This window comes from Macaca fascicularis, chromosome 15 (assembly GCF_037993035.2).
Source record: "Macaca fascicularis isolate 582-1 chromosome 15, T2T-MFA8v1.1".
Lineage (NCBI taxonomy): Eukaryota > Metazoa > Chordata > Mammalia > Primates > Cercopithecidae > Macaca > Macaca fascicularis.
The window spans coordinates 94501168-94523452 of NC_088389.1; the positions used below are offsets into that span (position 1 = coordinate 94501168).

The window sequence follows — 22285 nt, forward strand, 5'->3', positions numbered from 1 at the left end:
TTCAACAAAATGAGGAGTTTCTGGTCCAAAATTTTTCCTTGGGATTCTGCATCTTTTAGAGTGATCCATTAGCACCGCCCCACCTCACCCCCCACCCCCACCGTGTGTGTGTGTGTGTGTATTTTGTTTTCTTTTTTTTTTTTTTTAATATAAAGAATAGAGAAGAAGTCTCCCTATATTGCCCTATATGCTGGTCTTGAACTCCTGGCCTCAAGTGATCTGCCGTCTTGGCCTCCCAAAGTGCTAGGCTTACAGGTATGAGCCACCGCACCCCTCCTAGTACCTGGATTTAAATCCTAGTTCTGCCATTTACAGGCTGAGTGCCTTGGACAGATAATTTAACCTTTTTGTGTCTCAGTGTCCTTATGTATAATGTGGAGGTAATAATAGTATCTATCTAATAATGTTATTGTTGATAGGTAATACATTTAAAGTACATTAAATCAGTGCCTGGCACAAAATGAGCACTCAGTGGGCATTAGCTATTCTTATTCTCATCTCATTTAATTTTTTGAGGAAAGCATTGTTCCCCCTATTTCTTGCTAAGGACACTGAGGCTCAGAAAAGCAAGTGTCAGAGCCAGTTTGCAAACCCTGCTCTGTGTTGTTTCCAAATCTCAGGTTCTCTGTACCACTTCCTGTCACCCCTTGGCTGCCACCTGGTTGGCCTTGAGGCATCCCAGATAATTCAGCCTAAAGGGTTTGAAAAACATGAACTCAGAACATTTCAGAATAACAGAGCAACTGAGGTCTCTTGACAGAAGTTGGAACAATTAACCACTTCTTATTTAGGCCAACAAGAGAGGCTTTCTGCTCTTATTTCCTGTCATTGGAATGTTATGTTTGTAAACCGCATTTTTAGGAAGTCCCCTCCTCCCCACCACCCCCAAATAAACTTTCCTGTTCCTTTTTCTCCAGGAACTGACACTCACTGAAATTGGAATTTTGAACTGGGATAAACATCATACTTGTTTTACTGGGATGACTTCCAGGAACAGACCGTAGGCAGTGGCAGTAGGTGTTATTGCTGGAAGTGTTGCATTCGCGGTAGGAACTCTTCATTATGAAAGCTCATTTGTTGTTGCTTAAGGGATAGGATGATGTCCTTTGTTCACTGGGTCTCCTCCCAGCCCTGCAGTTAACCAAATTGATTCCACAGCCTCGCGTGGACCTACTCAACTTGTATTTGTTAAACTTCTGTGTGCTCAGTATTGCGCAGGACCCTGTGGGGTAGGGAGGGGTCACACTAAGGGGTATAAAAAACAACCTGTGCCCTCTTGAAGTTTCCAGACTTACTGGGGCAATGAGACGTTAAATGAGATATTTCAAGTGTGATTCCCAAAAGGTGTTGCAAACTCGGATGTCTTTAGGGCCAGGCAGGATTTGTGACTGTCAGAAGCAGTGGAGTTTGAAATAATGGTGAGTGATGGGAGCTGGAGTGAAGTGGAGCGTGTAACACCCCACCCTCCCACAAGGTGTTCATCTTCAAATTCAAATCTAAACCAGCCAAAGGCTCTGTGGCCCACATAAAGCTCGTCTGAAGCTGGGTCTTGCCCAAAGCCACCAGTTTTGACTCCTGTTTAGTAGTATAAAGTAATGATATTGATTTACAGTGAGGTTTGTGGAATTCAATTTCATCACTTTATAGTCAAGTCTCATTGATTGACTTAATAATATAAGGCAGTATCTGATTATGTACCAAGATACTGTTGCTTCTGTGTGTTTCAGGAGGTTAGAAACAGGTGGTATTGGGATTGGAGGCCAAGAATTTATTTTCAGGGTTTAAAACATAGGCAGACCAGGTAGAGAAGAGATTTGGGAGAGTGAAGCAATTGGGGAGAGTGTAATGAAGCATGTGCGTATGGAGAAGAGGAAATGTCTTCCGGAGTATCTTCTGAAGTGTCCTAAATATTCAGGTGAGTATTTTCAACTTTGTGCTGTAGACAATAAGAAGCCATTAGAGTTTTTGAGCCAGAAAGCAAAGTATTAACCTGATGATCTTGTGCAGGATGGTTTGGGGGTAGGTAGAGGCTGGCAGTGGGGAGACTCTGACAAAGCCTTTGAAGAAGTCTGAAAATTAGGGCAATAGAACCTGAACTGAGTAGGAGAGTCACAGGAAAGAGAAGGGCTGATTAGATACCAGGGCTGGGAAGACATCATGAGACAACTTATTTTAGGGGTGCTTAAAAACCTGTGGGTGTATGGGGGAGGTACCTGGCCCTTTTAAGGAAGAAGTGGTTAAGTCAGGTGGCCTGGGCTTGTTACAAAGTGAAGGTGAACTACTTAGTCAGCAGAATAAAGTATTGATGGAGAGAATAATTGCCCTGCAGAAATAAGGACACAGTGTCCTTCATTTTGTGGATTCATATTCTTCATGATGTGTGATGCAAGATGAACTGAAGGACTAAGAGAACAAAATAGGAGCTCAAATGAAATCCTTTAGGGACTTTTGTTTTTGTGGTCTCTTTTTGGCCAGGGAGATAGAATAGGGAACACTCAGAATTAGTAGGGGGCGGGGTGGGTGTTTCAGAAGCAATGGAGGCCTTGTCTGGGATTTTGTTTCGTATTTTTTTAATCCCTCTGAATCTTGTTCTTATCGTGAAGGCCTCATGGTTGTAAATAGAATTTAGAGGATTATCAAAATACAAGTTGTTTATTCAAGAATTACTTGGGAAGAGAAAATGCAGGAGTACACCACGTCCAGTGATGCACGTCTGGACAGAGGCTAAGTCTTGGGTCACTCACTTCACAAAGAGGCATCACTGTTCACTCAGGGGCTCCCACCTGAGGCCCAGAGCAGAGGGATTCAAATAAATGGACCAACCTCTATAGACCTGCCTTGCAACCTCAAACCTTTTGGGGACAAAAGCAAGAAGAAATGTTTATGATCCTAGATTGTAGGAGAAATAATGGTGATTTTTAAAAACACAATTCCCAATCTGGGAAAGAGAGACTACAGAAAAGATTGATGAGATTGATTTTGGATAAATTCAGTTTAAAAAGATGGTGGAAAGGCCAACAAGAAGTGGTCAGTAGAAGTTGGAAGTGGGGATCTGAGATTTGGCTTGGAGATCAGTGCAGGAGAAACCAAGGGCAGCTGTAGATTTTGTGGATACGCATTGTTGTTAATCATCTGCATAGAGATGGTAGTTGAATCCATAATATTGGAGGAGTATCTAGTGGAGAGAAAAAGACCAGAAGCATGTGAGCTTGTTCATTCATTCCACAAATATTTGAGGGGACCCTGTGTGTGTGGCACAGGCAGAGATGAGACCCACAGCAAGGGAGCAGCAGGAGGAGGAGGTTACAAAAGTGATGGAAGAGTGGTGGGAAAGGGTCAGGTGGGGCAGAACCTCGTAATGTCTTGGAAGCCAAGGAAAAATAACTTAGTGGAATATAAAGCTAACCGATAGTGACAAATGTTGCAGAAGAGTAAAAATTGACGACTGAGAAAATACCTTTTGGATTTCATGAGCAGGGCATCGATGACCTCGGAGTTTCAGGAGTGCTGTGGAAGCCTGACTGTAGGGGATTAGGTGTTTGTGAGTGGGGAGGAAATGGAGTCACAGCATAAAGAACAAAAAGCAGCCCCTAAAATTTTGCAAGAAAAGGAAAAGAGAAATAGGGTTCCAGTTTTTATTCTGACTCCCCATCCCTGGTTTTGGAAAAGAAAGGGATTTTGGGGAGAGTTAGGATTTGAGTGAAACATTTAAAGGTGATATGAGGGAGGGACACAATGATATTGTATACCATAAAGGAGGTGAGGCTGGGCAGGTAGGTGAGATGGGAGATAATCTAGACATATTTAAAATTAATTTTTGCTAGAATGGGAAAACAAACAGGCAATTTGAGGGAGCAAATTTGGTTGTATCAAATAAAATGTTATGATTAGAAAAGATAAACAGCTTGTAAAGAGGTGACGATTGGATACTATCATGCATTTCCTCTTACTTTTTAGACATTTTGAAGCACTATATCTTAATAGTTAGGAAAAGACTTGGAATCATGTGAGTCCCAGCTCTGTGAACTTGGGCAAATTACTTAACCTCCCTAAGCCACAGTTTCCTCAACTGGGAAACAGACGGTAATATGACCTGCCTAATAGAAGTGTTAAGAAGAATGCGTGAGACTATGCATGTAAAGTCTTTAGTACAATGCAGCATATAATTAGCACTTGGTATTAGCAGTGATTCATTTTTTCTTAAACCACTTTATTCAGGTGTGATTGGCATACTAAAGGTGTACATATTTAGCATGTACAACTTGGTGAGTTGTGAAACAATCACCAAAGTCCATGCCATAAACCTATCATCTTCAAAAGTTTCCTCTCACCTTCTTTATTAATTATTTTGGGGGGTATGATAAGAACACAATGTAAAAGCTACTATATTAGCAAATTTGTAAGTATACAATGCAGTATTAAGTATAGCTACTATGCTATGCAGTAGATCTAGCCAATGATTCTTATCTGCTTTGAACATTTAGACCACCCCACACTTGAGTTATAATTAATATTTTAGTACTCCTGGCACTCTCTGCCTTATAAGGCCTGGTGAAGAACAGTGACACTGCAGCCAAATGGCTGAGCCATCTATTTGTTGTGTGGTCTTTGGGGAAGTTGCTTAATATTTTGTGCTAGTTTCTTCATTTGTAAAAAGGAGATAATAATAGTACCCACTTTATGATGCTGTTATGAAATTAAATGAATTCATATTTAAGTGGTAAGAACACTGCTTGCCACATAGTAATTGCAATGCCAACATTTGCTGAGTAAATAAAAATGTTCTTCCTCTGTGTCTTTTTTTTTTTTTTTTTTTGAGATTGAATCTCGCTCTGTCACCCAGGCTGGAGTGCAGTGGCGTGATCTCAGCTCACTACAAACTCTGCCTCTAGGGTTCAAGCCATTCTCCTGCCTCAGCCTCCCGAGTAGCTGGAACTACAGGCATGTGCCACTACAGCTGGCTAATTTTTGTATTTTTAGTAGAGACGGGGTTTCATCGTGTTGGCCAGGCTGGTCTCAAACCCCTGACCTCAGGTGATCCACCCGCCTCAGCCTCCTGAAGTGCTGGAATTATAGGCCTGAGCCACTGTGCTCGGCTTGTTGTTGCTGTTTTTCCTTCTGGGCTCAGGACATCCCACTTGCTTGGACACTCATCCTGGCAGGGAGGAATCTCAGGGGATACCTGCAGCTGTTAGGTCAGCACCTTAAAAGAAACTGGACCTTGATTTGCCTTAGAGTGTCATCTCTAGGAAAGGAAATGATGCCCAAGAATAGGGTAGCAACTGCCTGGATTGATATAGAAGCAAACATTTTCTTAGTGGCAAGAAAAGCAGACTAAATATCCTTGCAGGCTGAGTCAGCATTGTTTGCATGTCTAATTTTTTCATCAACTTCTGTGGCATGTTTTTCTAACTTAACTGTTCTCCTCTGATGGAGCAGAGAGCCTTGGGTTTGTGATTCATGTGAAATTGACACATTCTTTCTACCTTAACCTTTCTGGCTAAAATAGGAAATGGGAGGATTAGCTCCAAAGTACCTGAGAGGTAAAGCCAACTTGGCATGCTGGGAAGGCAGAAGCAGGTGTTGAGGATGAATCAGCCAGTGTCCCTCCATCGCCGACTGGTATTGCCTTCTTTTATCACATGAATTTATACAGTAGCACTTCTCTGACATCCGTCAGACTTGCCTAGTTTCCTAAAGACCTGGACAGGATAACCTCGGATTCATTTTGGAGAACCTTTATAATTTTTTTTAAGCCCTTGGCTCAGAAAGGCCTTTTGGCTGGCCTTTTGTTATTCTTGCCAAGCTAAGCTAATAGCCTTGGAAACACAACACAAGGGCTCTTTAAATAAAAGTTATGTTTGAATGCTTGGAGGAGGATCAAAGTCATCTTTAAAATGTGCATGCCTTGAGCTCTTTGTGAAGGCATGCTCATAAACTGGAAGGAGTAGTACCTTTCTCCAGCGACTGCCCTCCCAAGATGACTGAAGTCATTTCAATCTGTCTTACCTTCACCTTGGAAAAGGTAACTTTCTACGGGGCACAGACAAAGACAAAGCAAATCCTGGCTGGTGTTATATCTCCAGACCTCTTGCACCTTCCCCTGCAGCCAGACCCTTGACCCTGAAATGCTCAGATGATGCAACTCTGTATCACATTCCCTGAAGTGCCCTGAAGCCTTGGTAATGGCTTTCCTGCGTTATGGAGGAACGGCAGCTATCAGAGCCTGCAGTCTGACAGGAAAACGCAGCTTCTTGGAGGGAAAATGGAGGACAGGCATCCAGATACTACTGCTCAGTTTAGTTGATTCTGCATTTAGTTCCAGGGTTATTTGCCTCCCTCCATTTTTTGATAAACAGTACTTTTGTGAGGCAACTTTCTCTCTAGGTAATATCCTGGAGTTGTCCCCATGGAGCTAGAGCTTCCGAGCTGCACGCTGCCGGGGCCTTCTGGAAACCAGTGGAATTTCTCTAGAAGAGGCAATGGTATTCCTTTCTCATTTTCTCCAGCCAGAATAATCAAAGGAATGTAAATGTTTATCTTGTCTTTTGGGGGCTTATTCATAACTGTTTTGAACTTGGTGTGGCAGGCCAAGTGGAGATTTGTAGATGAAACCATAAGTGTCACCCTAATTCTGGAGAGACACCTTCCAAATCACACATGACAGTGGTTTGCCCTAGTGAGGGAAGAAATGGGACATCAACTGTGTGGTTAGATTTCACTGCTTGCTTAGGAGTTTTGTGGCACTGTGCATGCAGCCTAGGCCATTGAGAAATGTCCTGATCATTTCCATCCCTGATGGATAACTTTATACACTTAGGTACACTCACCCAATTCCATATACAGGTCAATGTGTTGTTCCCAGCCAGGGACGGTAGCTCACGCCTGTAATCCCAGCACTTTGGGAGGCCGAGGCAGGCAGATCACCTGAGGTCAGGAGTTTGAGACCAGCCTGGCCAACATGGCGAAACCCTGTCTCTACCAAAAATACAAAAATTAGCTGGGCATGGTGGTGCACGCCTGTAATCCCAGCTACTCGGGAGGCTGAGGCAGGAGAATCACTTGAACCCAGGAGGCAGAGGTTGCAGTGAACCAAGATCGCAGCACTGCACTCCAGCCTCGGTGACAGAGTGAGACTCTGTCTCAAAATATATAAAGATATAGTTCCCAAAGCTAATTTAACAAGGCCTGCTTCTTCTTCTTTATATTATCTGGCTTTCACTTTAAAAATCTAAGATTGCAGAGAGGGACATTTCCTCCCACAGGGTATATTAAAAAGCTCCAGGTAGGGCCCTGCTTCCATCAGGTGAGAAGACTGTTTTTGAATAGTCACACAAGATTTATAGGCTGACTGCAAAAGTGAACTTCATGCTGGACTCTCATTTTCAGGACGTATGAAGGGGTGTTATGTGAAGGTACATCTCAGCTTCACACAGCCCAAGCATCTCAAATCCCTGTCTGTGTCTCAGGGCATAGGAAATGACTGCGAACACTTATTTTTTGCTTACCTACTACATAACACTTTATAGGAAAAATTTCCGTTTGCTACCCTTTAGATTAAAATGTCCCATTTCTGGAAGAGTTTCACCTTTATAGAATGGGGGCTGTTTACGAATCTCACGAGGTTGGGTATACTGTTTGCTCTGAGAACTCAGCCAGCACCAAGTGGTAGGAGCTTCATTCCTTCACCACATCAGGGACACGGATCCTAAAACACTGGAAGAGCAATTGCATCTCTATGGATTACCCATGTTAATAAATGGGGGAGGGAGAAGGGTGTAGTTTTTTCCCAGAAGCAGGGGTGGGGAGAAGAGACACTAGCATTTATTAGACATAGTCTGTAACAGAGTCTTTGCTACATGCATTTTCTCATTGACCACTGAAAGCAGTCCCGTGAGGAAAGAATTTTTATTCCTATTTCATGGAAGAGGAAACCAAGGCTTAGGTTGTTGGCAAGGGACACAAAGCTGGTAAGGAATCAGAGCTGTGTGCATACTCATTGTATTCCATAGTCCCTTGCTGGGCAGTTGGGGAATACAGAATATCAATCCTGTTGCATAGAAGCTTCTAGCAGCCTTCCAAGGCTCTGAAGGATCACTTCCTGTCTCCTGTTCCAGGAGGGAAGATTCTTGAGCCCCTGCAAAGCAAACACTGCAGCCGGCCTACTGCCTGAGTATAAGCCAAGCACACTCCCCATGGCTCTTCTAAGAATCGGGGTGTGCTTTAATAAAGGGCCTTGTACCCACTGGACTAATAAAGATTTGCTGGAAGAATAAAGTCATTTGTCAGCTGATAACACCATTTCTCTATTCATGAGTAAACTCTAGGCAAAATCAAAATCACATGGAGACCCAGGGGCACCAGCTCTTCCAAACAAGTATCTTTTTCTAAGGAATTGTGTTGTTGAGTATTTTCTCCCATGTTGTACACAAAGGAAACTACCCGGTATTCCTTTGGCCAGGTAGCAATAGGTATTTTTCTGAGGAGATAGGATCCTCTCAGTGGGAAATAGGGAGCTGTTCATTCCTTTGTTGTCTGTCACAGCAAGTAAGTCCATTGCCCCCTGCAGAATCCCCTCATGTCTGAGGTATTCTAGGCAGGACTGCACCATCCCATCAGAGATCACTCTGAACACAGCCATTTGTAGCTTGTAATCTTACTTCAGAGGGCAGGATTGGTCCTTTAGTGAAACCAAGCCACCATCATATTGAGAGGTAAGACTTTTTTTGTTGTTGTTAAATATAGGGTCTCTGTCACTCAGACTGGAGTGCAGTGGCGCTATCACAGCTCACTGCAGCCTCAACTTCCCCAGGCTCAGGTGATCCTCCCACCTAAGCCTACTGAGTAGCTGGGAGTACAGGCACACACCATCACTCCCGGCTAATTTTTGTATATTTTTGTAGAGACGGAGTCTTTCTGTGTTGCCCATGCTGGTCTTGAATTTCTGGCCTCAAGCAATCTGCCTGCCTCGGCCTCCCAAAGTGCTGGGATTATAGGGGTGAGCCACTGCGTCCAGCCGACTATCTCTTACTGTAGTAACTTCTAACAAAATCCTACTTTCATCTCCGCCACAAAATATGCATGCAGCTGTTCATAATGGCACTGTATTTCCGCCTTGTAATCCCATTGGCTAACATGAACAATCGGATTATCTTTCCTCAAGCCTCGCTTTTTCATTCTTGGGGTAAAAAGTTTTGAAAACAATAATCCAGCTAGGCACACTGGCTCACGCTTGTAATCCTAGCACTTTGTGGGGATGAGGCAGGGGAATCACTTGAGGCCAGGAGTTCAAGACAAGTGTGGGCAGCATATTGAGACCCTGTTTCTACAAAAAATAGAAAAATTAGCTGGAGTAATGGTATGTGCCTGTAGTTCCACCTACTCAGGAAGCTGAGGTTTGAGCCCAGTAGGAGGAGGCTGCAGTGACCTGAGATCATGCCACTGCACTCCAACCTGGGTGACAGAGCGAGATTATATCTCGAAAAACAAACAAACAAAAAAACCACTGTGTAAAATCTAATTCAACTGATCATATCTCTGACTTCCCACACCCATCCAAGTAAGTTAAAACAACAGATAACAAGAAGAAAAAGGCGGGGGGAAAGAATGAGGGAAGTGTTTATTGAGACTGAAATGGAACATTGTTCTCTTTTATGAGTTAACAGCAGTGTGTTAAGAGGCTGGTTACAAACTGACTCCAAAATGATAACTCGCAGCTCATGAACAGCTCTGCCAACTCTAGTGCCACTAATTGGGGCATCCTAGTAAGGGGTAGAACCATTTAGCCCAAGAGAAATTACTGATTCAATTTCATTTACATTTAGATTTATTTCTTATAAACAATAGCAATATTTGCATTTTAAAATTCACATTGAATCATTATTTACTATTTATGATGTTTACATAACAATTCAGTATCATTATGTTGTAGATTTCAGATGTAGGTGGTCAATACTGAGTACTTATTTACTCTTCTGCTATCTTTGGCACAATTTCTCATTTCTTAAACATGAAAGCACAGGTTTAAGTTGGCTACACAATACTGCAGAAACATGACTATTTTGGATCTCAGTGTAAGTACAAGTTTATGTTAAGCATTATTTACAAGATGAGAACTGAAGCACAGACTTTAATAAACTATCTTCATAAATTAGCAGAATGACAAGCAGAGAATGTAATGAATAGGGCCAAGATTACCGGTTAGAACAGTCCTCCCTGGAGGAGGAGACGAGTGTCATAGAATGGAACTATTTTCCCCGAACCACTGATATCAGTTTATGTCATGGGATTTACTCTGCAAGAACCCAGGTTAGGGGCAGGTCTTTTTCTGCAATGTGGCTTGTTCAACCCATGGAATCTTTATTAAAATACAACTTAGTTGGTAGCTGGCCAACATTATTTGGGCCCTGATAACAGAAGTGCAAGGATGGCAAAGTACTGGCCTCTTTGAGTACGAATGAACTTGGAAGAATAAAGCCTTCCAGTTGGATGAAAGCACATCCAGCCTTTTGTGAGTGACAGCTTTGTATATAATCTTATGCAGAGCTAATATGGATTGCCTCGAGGCAGCTCAAATCTGGAAATTGTAAATGAATGGCTATGCCACCTTGGAGTATCACCATAGTACATCTCTGCTTTAGGGCTGATATACAGATGTGAAACGATCGAACAACATGATTTCTCATTCTAGTGCTCCTGAGAAAGGAGTTCTGATAAGCCCCAAAGCAGACCTGGGTTGGAATTGTGGTTATTATTCAAGTACAAGGAGAACTCTTTATTTCACATTGACGGTTCAGTTCTGATCTCTGTCTGGCAAATTATATGAAAATAATAAATATATACATATATATATATATATATAGCTCTACGCTGAACACTGGGTTAATAGTTACCAGCGTCCCAATACAGTACATTGAAAAAAGAATCCTTCTCCCTTTCTTCCAAACCCTATGCCCATCTTAAAACTTATTGCAGAACTATGCTGGTCTGTTTTCTTTGAAATTGGCTGGAGATAAGTTAAAAATGGACATTTTGGCACATTAACTGGGGAGAGGTGGTTGAGATGCATTATAATTTATAAAAAAGTGAAAGGTCAAAGGAAATTCATGCCAATAGAAAGCCTGAGTAAACATTTGTAACCAATGACAGAATATTTTTTTTTTTAACCCAAAACACTTGTCTATGCACGAGAAAGCATTTTCTTTTTCATATCCATTACCTAATTCTAATAGTTATTACTTTATGTACTTCCAAACTTTGTCTCTTATAGAATTTCTAAAACTCAGATAATAGAACTTTGCTTTTAATGGATTTCCCTTCATCTTACCCCACACCCAAATCCCAAAACCCGGAGAGCAAAGGCTGTGAATCCAAATATACAAAATAATCTGGAGGTCTGTATATCAAATCAAATGAACACCTGGCCATTAGCATTTTTCTTTTCCTTAACCAGTGTTTGAGATGACTCTCATGGAAATGTCCTTCCTTGTTTTCAGTTATCTGCAGCCAGGGGCCCTAGAACTGTGAGGTCTGGGTGAATGAGATGGTGTCAGACTTGTCTACTGCAAAGCCTCCATTGACATAAGACTTCTTGGTGTCTGAGTCTTCGTTGTCAAGGATTGTAGATTCCAAGGCAAAGGGATTCACAATGTTTACTTCAGATGAAACATCCATCTGCTCCAGCTCCTTCTTGGAGAGCTTTTCCACGATGCCTGTCCCAAAAGCATCACCAAGGACGTTGACCATGGTCCTGAACCGGTCCCTGGGGAGAGATGGGAGGCGTCAGACAGGAAGCCCAGATTTCATTTTCCTTCATCATCGGAGAGATGCAATGACCTGACATGTTCAGTTTAGATTTAAGTAAATGCAGAAAGTGCTGTCCTTATGACTGACTTACTGAAGGCTCCTCACAGGCCTGGGGTTGTTCATAAAGGCATAGCATGAGCTCTCCCAAAGTAGCAATGATTTCCCTAAGTCTCCCTAAATTCCCTCCTCTTTCCCAAAGAAACATGAATAGAGTTGTTCCAGATATTTTCTGGGGGAACTGAGGGAGGTTCAGAATTCAGTAAGTTTTTCAGCCCTAACCTCTGTCTTGTGGTTTTCTAGATTCAATGCAAATGCCATTGTGGGCTGTCTTTGGGCAAAGGTCAGAGAACTTGGGTGTTTTGTGGGTGGTGTATGTACCATGTGCATGTGGGGTATGCGTGTGTGTGTTCAGGTCTATGGTGTACTTGTTTATTTACCAATCTAGGTCACTCTACTTATGAGCAAACCAGGAGGCATGGCGCAGAGCATGGGGTCAGAAAACACAGGTTAGCCCAGGAATGGATTTCTCCGTGAGCCACCCTCATCCGGTCTTAACTCCCAGAGAGCCTGGGGAAGAGACCGGTGACAGGAAGACAGGTAGAGAAGGCACACTGCAGAGGAGAGGATCCATTTTGATACTGGTGCTTTGTTGATAGCAACTGCATGCAGGGGGAATCTTGTGAAAACTACATCTGCAGAACAGAAAAGGCTGACAATGCTTACACATGGCCACACTGGATGCCCTTCTGTTATTTAGAACAAGTCCAGGGATTGAACTGGACCTAGTGTCTTTTTATCCCATACCTCCAATTGGACCTTTGACTCATCCGGGTATCTTGGCAGTGAAGGTAACTGGTTCTAGGAAGACTCAGGGAAAGGAGAAAAGTGCAAATCCACCATCATCACTAGAAAGAACCAAATCTTGCCTCAATGCTAGGATATCTTTGCAAGAAGGGTGCCACCTCATTTGGGCCTATAGCCCAGTTAGCTACTGAGGCCCCCCCAACCCATGACACAGCTTCCAAGCCAGGTGCAGAGGCTTTGCCATCTGAAATGTGAATCTGTGTTTTCAAGCCCACATAGGATGTCGCTGCTTCCCTTTCCATCTTATCTATCACCTGCAAACTACAGTACCTAGCACTGTACTCCCCAGTGAGCCTGAGCTGGTTCTGAGCAAAGGCTCCATGTGGAGTGATACTTACCTGCAATGCCAGGGGACAGAGCCAGACCTAGATGCTGCAAGACCCATGCACAGAAGTGGGCATCAAGGGTAAAGCTAGGAGCCAAGCTGGTTCTGACTTTAATCTTGAGGGTCACTAAAGGTACATTCTCACACAGATGTTCTGCTGTATTCTGTGTGTGTGTGTGTGTGTGTGTGTGTATGTGAGAGAGAGAGAGAGAGAGAAAGTGTTGTTGATTGGGGCCTGAATAGTCCAACTCATTCTAATCATAACAATGAAACTTGCCATTTATTGAGTATGTATGGGCTGCCCGATACTATTCTAGACACTCCATTCACGTAAGCTCACTCAGTCCTTAAAACAACCCAATGAGATAGGCAGATTTTTTCCCATCTCACAGATTATACAACTGGGCCTCAGGTTACGGAACTTGCTCGAGGTCAAGGAACTTGCTCAAGGTCAAGAAGCTGGTAAGACACAGGATGGTGATGCAAACCCAAGTGCTCATGCCACTGTCCCTAACAGTTCGGAAGATGCTTAGGAAGATGGACTGATTTTGAACTAGGTGGTTCTGAGCCTATGATGCTGAACCGGGGCTGGGATAGGCCAGGATGGCCCCGGGGCCCTGCCTGGCTTCTCACCTTATTGTTCTGTGTTTATCTTTGTTCCACACCCAGCTCCTAACCTTGAGCATTACCAGGTATAATGAGCTGATGGAGCTCACTGGCTTTTTAAAATCACTACTCCACATTATGAGGAGTTAATTTTTAAGCACATTATCAGATGGCCTGGTCAGAGGAAAATTAAAGTAGCAACAGGTGGCTCATTAGGCAATCTGAGGAGAGAATGATGACAGACTGCAGAGCCCGCGAGGCTGGGAAGCCCGCCTGCACATCCGGCTGAGGCAGTGCATTTATTTCAACTCACAGGAGCCAGTCGACAGCAATGATCAGGGTGACATCCTCGGCGGGCAGGCCCACGGCACTCAGCACAATCACCATGGTCACCAGGCCAGCCTGGGGCACACCAGCAGCTCCGATGCTGGCAGCTGTGGCCGTGATACTGCAGAAACATACCAGCAGGAAAGGAGTTAGACAATTACCTCTCCCGTTAAAGCGTTGGCCTGAAATGGTTAGTCCCGCTTAGTCGCGATGGCTATTACTGCTATGTCCCTAAGTTGGGCAGTTAGAATCTGTGACCTGCTGAGCCCCAGCTCTGCCTCATTACAGGATTAGAGCTGCAGGGGGATGGGGGCTGGGTGGGGTATGATGCCATCTCCTTGCAGAGAGAGATGTGGCACATCACTCTAATGCAAGGAAGAACTGCATAAGTGGCACCAAAAAATGAGCAAGAGAGATACTCAAGAGGAAAGCAGGAGTTTACTAAATGGGGTGTTAATAGAAGGCTTTGTGTACTCATCTATGTATACATACACTCATCCTAAATAAGTGCCAAGTACCTCTGCACCTGCCTTGCTACTCCCTTCTTCCATCTACTCACCACCCAATAATTTACGGAGCACCTAATGTATGGCAGGAATTTAAGTTGCCCTGAAGAATGGACAGAGGGATAGCTGTAGGGGCAGATGGACAACGGCATTTCAGGTGAAGGCAAAGGAATGAGACAATGGTTAAGCAGGCCTTATGCACTCTCTTGACATCACAGGACTCTTTACCTCTGGGAACTGCTCTTTAGGGCACTGGATTGAGAAAGAGCTGATCCTGTCCAAGATGCAAGCATTTACTCCTGACTGCTCCTTTTTGCCAGTAGATGTACTTTGTGGGAAAGAAAGATCTGGAATCCAGGAGACGCAGCCAGGTGAACTTTATTACCAGGTATTTAAAAAGATTCCTCTTGGTAAGATCAGGTGAGGCAGTAGGGATTTTTCTCTTTGTAATGTGCAGTCTCTTTATCAGCAACATCTTCCTTATTTTAATTGGATCATTCTGAAGGAAACAAGGGCTCACCCTGCCCTGAAAAGTCCCTTGACTTAGATAAGCTTGAGACCACACCCACGATGCTTTCTGGAGACAAGTCCTTGCCCTTGGGCCAAGGCCTGAACTGCTGCCCAGGTGCCACTGGGTTGAAAGGTGAAAATGTAAAAATTGCCAATTTAAACTGGAAGAATCCCTGATTCTATCCACAAATTCATATGCTTTGGGGCTGAAAACGTCTTAGAGTTCTTAGGAAGCTGATTCTACTGCCCATTCATCTGCCTACTGAGGTGTTGCAGAAAGCATTTGAGGGTACAAACACAGGCCAGAGTTTTTTGACAAGTGTATTTTCATTCAGTGGTTTTGACCACCAAATTACAGTAAATTAGAGATTTCTGGGGCTGTACCAATTACTCCAAAGGTTTCAGGCCTCAGTCTCAAAGGTTTCTGGCCTCTATAACCCTTTGGATCTCTTCTGACATAATCACTCTTTGGAAAGCCGAAGATTATTTTAATGCTGGTTGAAAAAAATTTAAATGGAATGCATCAACAGGTTTTCTTTGTCAGAAGTGATTTGTATCCATGCCAGCTGCTCCCTCTTGGAAACCCTGAGGTGTCACAGTTATCCATGTTGCTATAGCCTGAGGCTGGGCTTGAAACTCAAAATTCATTTACTCCAAGAAAACTCTGTCCTTGAGCCTTGACCTTGCTTGCTAGACTACGGCTGTTTGACTGGCATTGGTCTGAAACTCAGAACTATGAACCTTCAGATGGGAGAAAATAATATAAAAACCTACTCCTGCTGCTTGAACATATTCTACTTTGAGTTAGAGGATTTCCACAGAAGAAAACATAAATATCAGTGGCACAAAGTTCTTTCCTCACACTGAGGCCTAGTTTTAGGACCAGCCACTGGACTTGGCTCTCTAAACGGGTTGAAGGATGGGTTGTGACTTGGAGGGAACACAGGTTTTAGTGTCAGACACACCTGGGTGATGTACTTTAGGCTGTACCATTTCACTGATGGCATTTCTTTAGGCAAGTTACTTCTCTGAATCTCAATTCCTTGCCTGTAAGATGGGGACAGTATGTCTACTACAAGCTGCTGGGAAGATTAAATGAGGTTAATACATGTAAGGCATCTGGTATAGCACTTGTAGATGCTTAAAAACATGCCATTTCCACATGTATAGCTATGTAACAAACCTGCATGTTCTGCACATGTATCCCAGAGCTTAAAGTAAAACAAAAAACAAATAAGAAGATTAAAAATGTGCCATTTCTGCTGCTACTTCTGCAACAGCAGTAGTTGCTGCTAATGCTTCGTCTATTGCTATTGTCGCTGCCACCACTGGTATTATTTTTTGTTTTTTTGTTTTTTTGTTTTTTTTTTATTAAATTATGGAGAGTTTATTACACACCAGCAATAACTTTTTCATATACTCCATTAGATAACAACACTGAGACATTTCAAATGTAGTTACATTAAAAGTCATGTTGGAATGTACTTTAATTACCATGATGATAGTGGCAGTGCTTACCAGGAAAAGAAAAGCATTTTGTTCAATTAGTGTTCTACTACTGCTACTGCAGCAACCAGAACAGCAACTATTATAACAACAACTACTACTACTATTACTACTGCTACCTTTTTTCCTCTCTGCTCTTTCTGGGCCCCAAATCCTATAATTATCTTTCTTCTTTATTTTATATATATATATATGTGTATATATATATATATGTGTGTGTGTGTATATATATATATATATATATATATATATTTTTTTTTTTTTTTTCCCCCAGAGACAAGGTCTCACTCTGTCGCCCAGGCTGGAGTACAGTGGCATGATCACAGCTCACTGCAGCCTCCACCTATTGGGCTCAAGTGATCTTCTTGCCTCCGCCTCCTGAGTTGCTGGAACCACAGGTGCGCTCCACAACACCTGGCTAATTTTTGCATTTTTTGTAGAGATGTGGGGCTTCGCCATGTTGCTCAGGCTGGTCTTGAACTCCTGGGCTAAAGTGATCTGCCTGCCTTGGCCTCTTCAAGTGCTGGTATTACAAGTGTGAGCCTCTGCGCCCTGCTGTATGATTAGCTTTACTTTTCTTTCTTTTTTCTTTTTCTTTTCTTTTCTTTTTTTTTTGATGTGGGATCTCACTTTGTTGCCTAAGCTAGAGTGCAGTGGTGCCATCTCAGTTCACTGCAACCTCTGCCTCCCAGGCTCAAGCAGTCCACTCACTTCAGCCTCCTGAGTAGCTGGAACTACAGGCACATGCCACCATACCTGGCTAATTTTTCTTTTTTAGAATATTTTTGGTAAACATGGGGTTTTACCATGTTGCCCAGGCTGGTCTCGAACTCCTGGACTCAACCGATTCACCCACTTAGGTCTCCTAAAGTGCTGGGATTACAGGTGTAAGCCACCGCTTCTGGCCCTAATTATTTTTATAAGACAATTTATCCTTTTTTTTTTTTTTTTCATTTTGACACGTGTACTCACACCAATTTTCAATCAGTTGTAACCTTTGAGTATTATGATAAAGCCACAAAAGGGTATGTTTTGGGTAGATAGTACCTATGTTTCTTTGACATCCAGTCCACAGAAATATACTTTGGGTCTAAAAATCTCTTTAACCGTTAGTTACGTGAACTATAACGGTAACTGTCAAGTAAAACCAACCTTTATTATTTCCCATGTAGAGCCAGTGAGGATTTTAAATTTTAAGCGAATGATTACTTTGGGTCTCACAGTTGTTATTGGTTCTGGGCCAGTAGTTACCAGCAAATCTGATTTAAGAACACACCAGAGAGTAGGGAGAGAGGCTTTAATGTGAATTGACTAGCCTCTAGGCCCAGCGTTCATTCCTCTGGCAGTGAGGTTAAAAAATGATTAGAAGGATCTAGAAAACTTATAACCAAAAAAGAGGGAGGGATTTCATCATAAAGTGGCAAATACACAAAAGAATTGGCACCTCATAAACCACTCCTTGGAAATCAGTTCAGTGAAGACTGGGTTCCACATGCCAGGGTGAGGGAAGTGGGAAAAAACCCTTGGAAATGTAAAAGTAACAACTGTTGGAAGCACAGGGGTGGTTGTGGAGCAGAAACTTTCTCAGGCATGACTCAAGGTTTCAATTTTGACATACTCTCTGCTGTTATAATTACATGACTTTACTCAATCTCTTTGGCACAGGCTTCTTTAGCCACTAACACTTTTTTATAGATTACACGGCATTGGGATAGTTCTCCAGCTGGTGTGCCAAATGGTGTATTTTGCACTTGTCTTCAGCCAACAGAAATACTTCGCGATTTAGGGGTGGGGAGGATTTAAAAAATGCATTGTGTTAGAACATTGTTAGTTAACAAACTCTGATTTTATGCCTAGAATTTATGTTTAGGCTGGGGATACAAGAATGAATTAACTCTAAAGAGTTCAGATTCAACCTTGAGCAGGCCTAGGGACCAGTTTAGTCTTAAACTTCCATTCTAAACTGAACAAAAGTCTTCAGGTTAACTCTAATCCCAGCCTATTACTCTAACATAGCGCTATCCAAAATAACTTTCTGCAATGATGAAACCATTCTATGTCTGTGCTATCCAATTCAGTGGGCCACATGGCTAGTGGTTACCGTATTAAACAGTGCTGTCCTAGAGAAACAAATCTGGCAAAATCCACTTATGACAGTTCTACCATCTACTTGGGCAGACAATTTCTATCCTCATTTCATTAGAATTCTCTGCAGCATCTGACTCTGTGGACCATTTCACCCTTGAAAATCTCTCTTTTCTGGGTTTCCATGATACCAAGGTTTACTGGCTTCCCTCCCATCTCTCTGTCCTTCTCCCTCTGCCTCTTGGGTTTTCCCTTCTCTACCTGCTTCTAGTATTAGGATTTTCCAAGCCTCAGTCCTTAATCTCCTTCTCTTCTCTACAAACTCTCCCTACGTCATGTCATCCACTTTCAACATTCACTGAGTGCTCACTACATAGGCACAGTTATAAGCATTTTATATGCATCTTACTTAATTGCCACTATTTGAATAAGTTGTAGGTACTATTACTCATTTTACAGATGAGAAAACAGGAGCTTAAAAATTCAAGTCACTTGCCCAAGATCACAGCTAATCATGATGTAGCTGTGATTCCAATACAAGCAATAACTTGTGACTCATACATTTGAAGACCATCATTAAGCTCATGTCCCTGATGTCTGTATCTTCAGCCAGACCTGTATTTCTCATTGCATGTGTCCACCTAGAAGTCTTAAAGGCATTTCAAATTCAGTGTGTCAAAAAGTATTAACTATTTATCTTTCCTACCTATATGTGCTTCTCTTACACTAGTTCCTGTTCTGGTAAGCCCCACCCCCCAATTTGGAATCATGTACCAATCCTGGGAGTCATCCTAGCATTCCCTTGCTTTTCACCCTGAATCCAGCTGATGCTTCTTCCATTCATTAGCTCTTCTCCAACCTCAGTGTCAGTGCCTTCTAATACCCTGCCTGGACTTCTGCAATGGTCTCCTAACTGGTTTCCTAGATTTGGTCCCTGCTCCCATCCAATACATCTGCCATATTGCCAGTTATCATTGTAAAAGGCAAATCTGCCAGGCGCGGTGGCTCACACCTATAATCCCAGCACTTTGGGAGCCTGAGGTGGGCGGATCACCTGAGGTCAGGAGTTCAAGACCAGCCTGGCCAACATGGTGAAACCCATTTCTACTAAAAATTCAAAAATTAGCCAGGTGTGGTGGTGCATGTCTATAGTCCCAGTTACTCAGGACGCTGAGGCAGGAGAATTGCTTAAACCCAGGAGGTGGAGGTTGCAGTGAGCCAAGATCGTGCCACTGCACTCCAGCCTGGGCAACAGAGCAAAATTCCATCTCAAAGCATAACATAAATAAATAAATAAATAAATAAATAAAATGCAAATATGTCCACAATGTGACAAAGCATCTAAGAACTTTCCACAAACTTTTCGTACAAAACCTTTCATGACATGACCCCTGTCTCCTCATTCCTTTATGTTCTCCACATTGTATCCTTTATGCCAGCCATAGCAAGAAATCTGTATGCTGTAACTAGCCTATGGCTGCATCACAAGCTATTTCTGCCACCCCAGATGCTCTTAGCTTCTTCCTTTGCCTGCTAAATTCCTATTCTTTTAAGATTCAGCTAAATGTTCCCCTCCTCTGGGAAGCCATCCTTCACCTTCACAGCTAGAACCAGCCCTTCCCTCTCTGGAGTCCTCTGTGAACACCATACAGAGTTCTCTTACATCCCTCATCAGGGTCTTCAGCATTCATTTGGATATGTGCATCCCAATCTAGCAGGGATCTTTTGAAAGCAGGGACTGGCCCTTACTCAGCCTTGAGTCTTTGTGCTGGCCTGTGCCTAGATCCTACTGGCTTCAGTAAACCGAGCACAGGTGATGGCTTTGGCTACCCAGACCCCGAAGCAGAAATCTTGCATACCAGGATATAGTTGTATTTAATCTTGGGAAGGTACTTTGTAGATCAAGAAAAAGAATTCATCACTGGGACATTCTTGGTGTCCCTTCACGGACCATTTTTACTGTCAGTAATCCCCATATCACCGATGACAATGAATGTGACACCACGCCCCACCTGATGGTGATGATCTGCCCAATGCCCAAATCCAGGTCATTCAACTGTGCAATAAACACCGCTGCCACTGCTTCATAGAGCGCGGTCCCATCCATGTTGATTGTTGCACCAACGGGTAACACGAATCGAGTGATCCTCTTGTCCACCTGGTTCTTTTCTTCAGCACAGCGGAAGGTGACAGGCAGTGTTGCTGAACTGTGTGATAAAAAGAGAAAGGAACTTATGGTCTAGAAATGCTGGTCCTCAGTCCCTGCCTGAAGCCATGCCTCTCTTCCAAAAAGTAAATAAAGGGTCCTTTTGGGTAATCTTGTCAAGAAAAGTAAAGAAAATAACAAAACAAAATGAAAGAAAGGATCCAAAGCATGTTGGCCCTTTAGGCAGGTCCACGAATCAGAAGGTGCTGTGCCCACCGCTGCTCCCAGGTATGCCATAACCCCTTCCTGAGCTGCAGGCCATGCTAAGAGGGCAGGAAATATGCAACAGCGTGAAGCAATGTGTTCAGGGCCAGGGACAGAGAATATGGAGGCCATTTCTCAAAGGCAGCTACAAAAACCGCAAGCTGGAGTCTGTTTTGTAAAGTGAGGTGAGAGTTGATGACATTGAGTCTGGAGGCTTCTTCCAGAAACCCCTCTTCTGTTTACCTGGAAGAGATCATGAGAGCTGTCAGGAGAGCCTGGGCCATTCCCATGGCAAATCGGAAAGGGTTCTTTCGTACGACTATGAAATATATCAGTGGGAGAATAACAATGGAGTGGATTGCAAGCCTGTAAACAAGAAAGAGAAATTAAAGTTTCAAAGATAATACCACCTCCCCACACTTAATCCTTTTATCAAACATCTTTTTAATTTATAAAATTGACTTTCATAATGGCCCAATGAGAAATGGGAGTAGGGCAGGAATATACGTCCCCATTCCATGTATGAGAGTGTAGAGGCTCACTCAACAAATGAAGCATCTTGTCAGAGTTAATGACAAAGCCAGTAGCTGAATCCAAATTTAAGGCTTCACAGAACAGAATTATATCATGCTGCCACACCCCTGGGTGTGCTATTCCTGCCACATGCACAAAAATGCCCTTTTTTCCTTCTGTTGCTGCTGAATTCTTCTCCTCTAACACTCAGCTAGGCATCCCCCTTCCTCCAGGAAGCCTTCCCTCACTTCCCCAGGTAGGGCTGAGCCTTCTTTCCTTTGTACCCTCTATGTCACCACTACACTATACCTCATATACCTCTTATCACAGCGCTCAGTCCTTACCCCCTCCACTCCTTGCACCAAGCTGCTGTCTTGCTGGTGGCACCCACTGTCTAAGAGGGAAGTCAGATTTACAGTAAGGAAAAAAGTCTCAGCTATTCCACAGCCATAATTTGGGATGGACTTTCTTTTCTTTATTATTCCTGCCTTTTCAAACTGTTCCTTATTTCACATGGAAATACACAGGTTACATGAACTAGGGGGCTTAAGAAATGAGACTCATTTGGCAGATAGATATATACGTAACTGGCAGCTTACAGTCTACAGATCAGTTATGTGTGTTTGAAATAATAGGAAATGGTCATCAAAATTACAGATCCTGGAGGTCTGGAGAGAGGATCTTCTTGATAGAGAGCTTGTAGCTAAAAACCATGAGGAACTGACTTTTAGTTTTCCATTAGACACCTAGCTGGGGTGACAGAATAGAAACCAGCAGAACTTGGTTATGAAATGGCTCAGCTCAAACACCCCAGCCACATCACTGCTG

At 43.0% G+C, this 22285-nt stretch overlaps 1 protein-coding gene across 3 annotated transcripts in view; it reads right to left on the reverse strand.

Annotated features, from left to right (window-relative positions):
- Positions 1-9601: 9601 nt before the first annotated feature.
- Positions 9602-22285, reverse strand: part of SLC1A1 (solute carrier family 1 member 1) — a 91803-nt gene continuing 79119 nt past the window's right edge. For all 3 annotated transcript variants that reach the window (XM_005581801.5, XM_074017543.1, XM_074017544.1), the window contains 4 exons: positions 21188-21310; positions 20547-20741; positions 13914-14048; positions 9602-11761 (listed from right to left, as the gene is read on the reverse strand). In XM_005581801.5, coding sequence (XP_005581858.1) covers positions 11515-11761; positions 13914-14048; positions 20547-20741; positions 21188-21310 — 700 coding nt within the window. In that variant the 3' untranslated portion in view covers positions 9602-11514. The remainder of the gene's footprint in view (positions 11762-13913; positions 14049-20546; positions 20742-21187; positions 21311-22285) is intronic.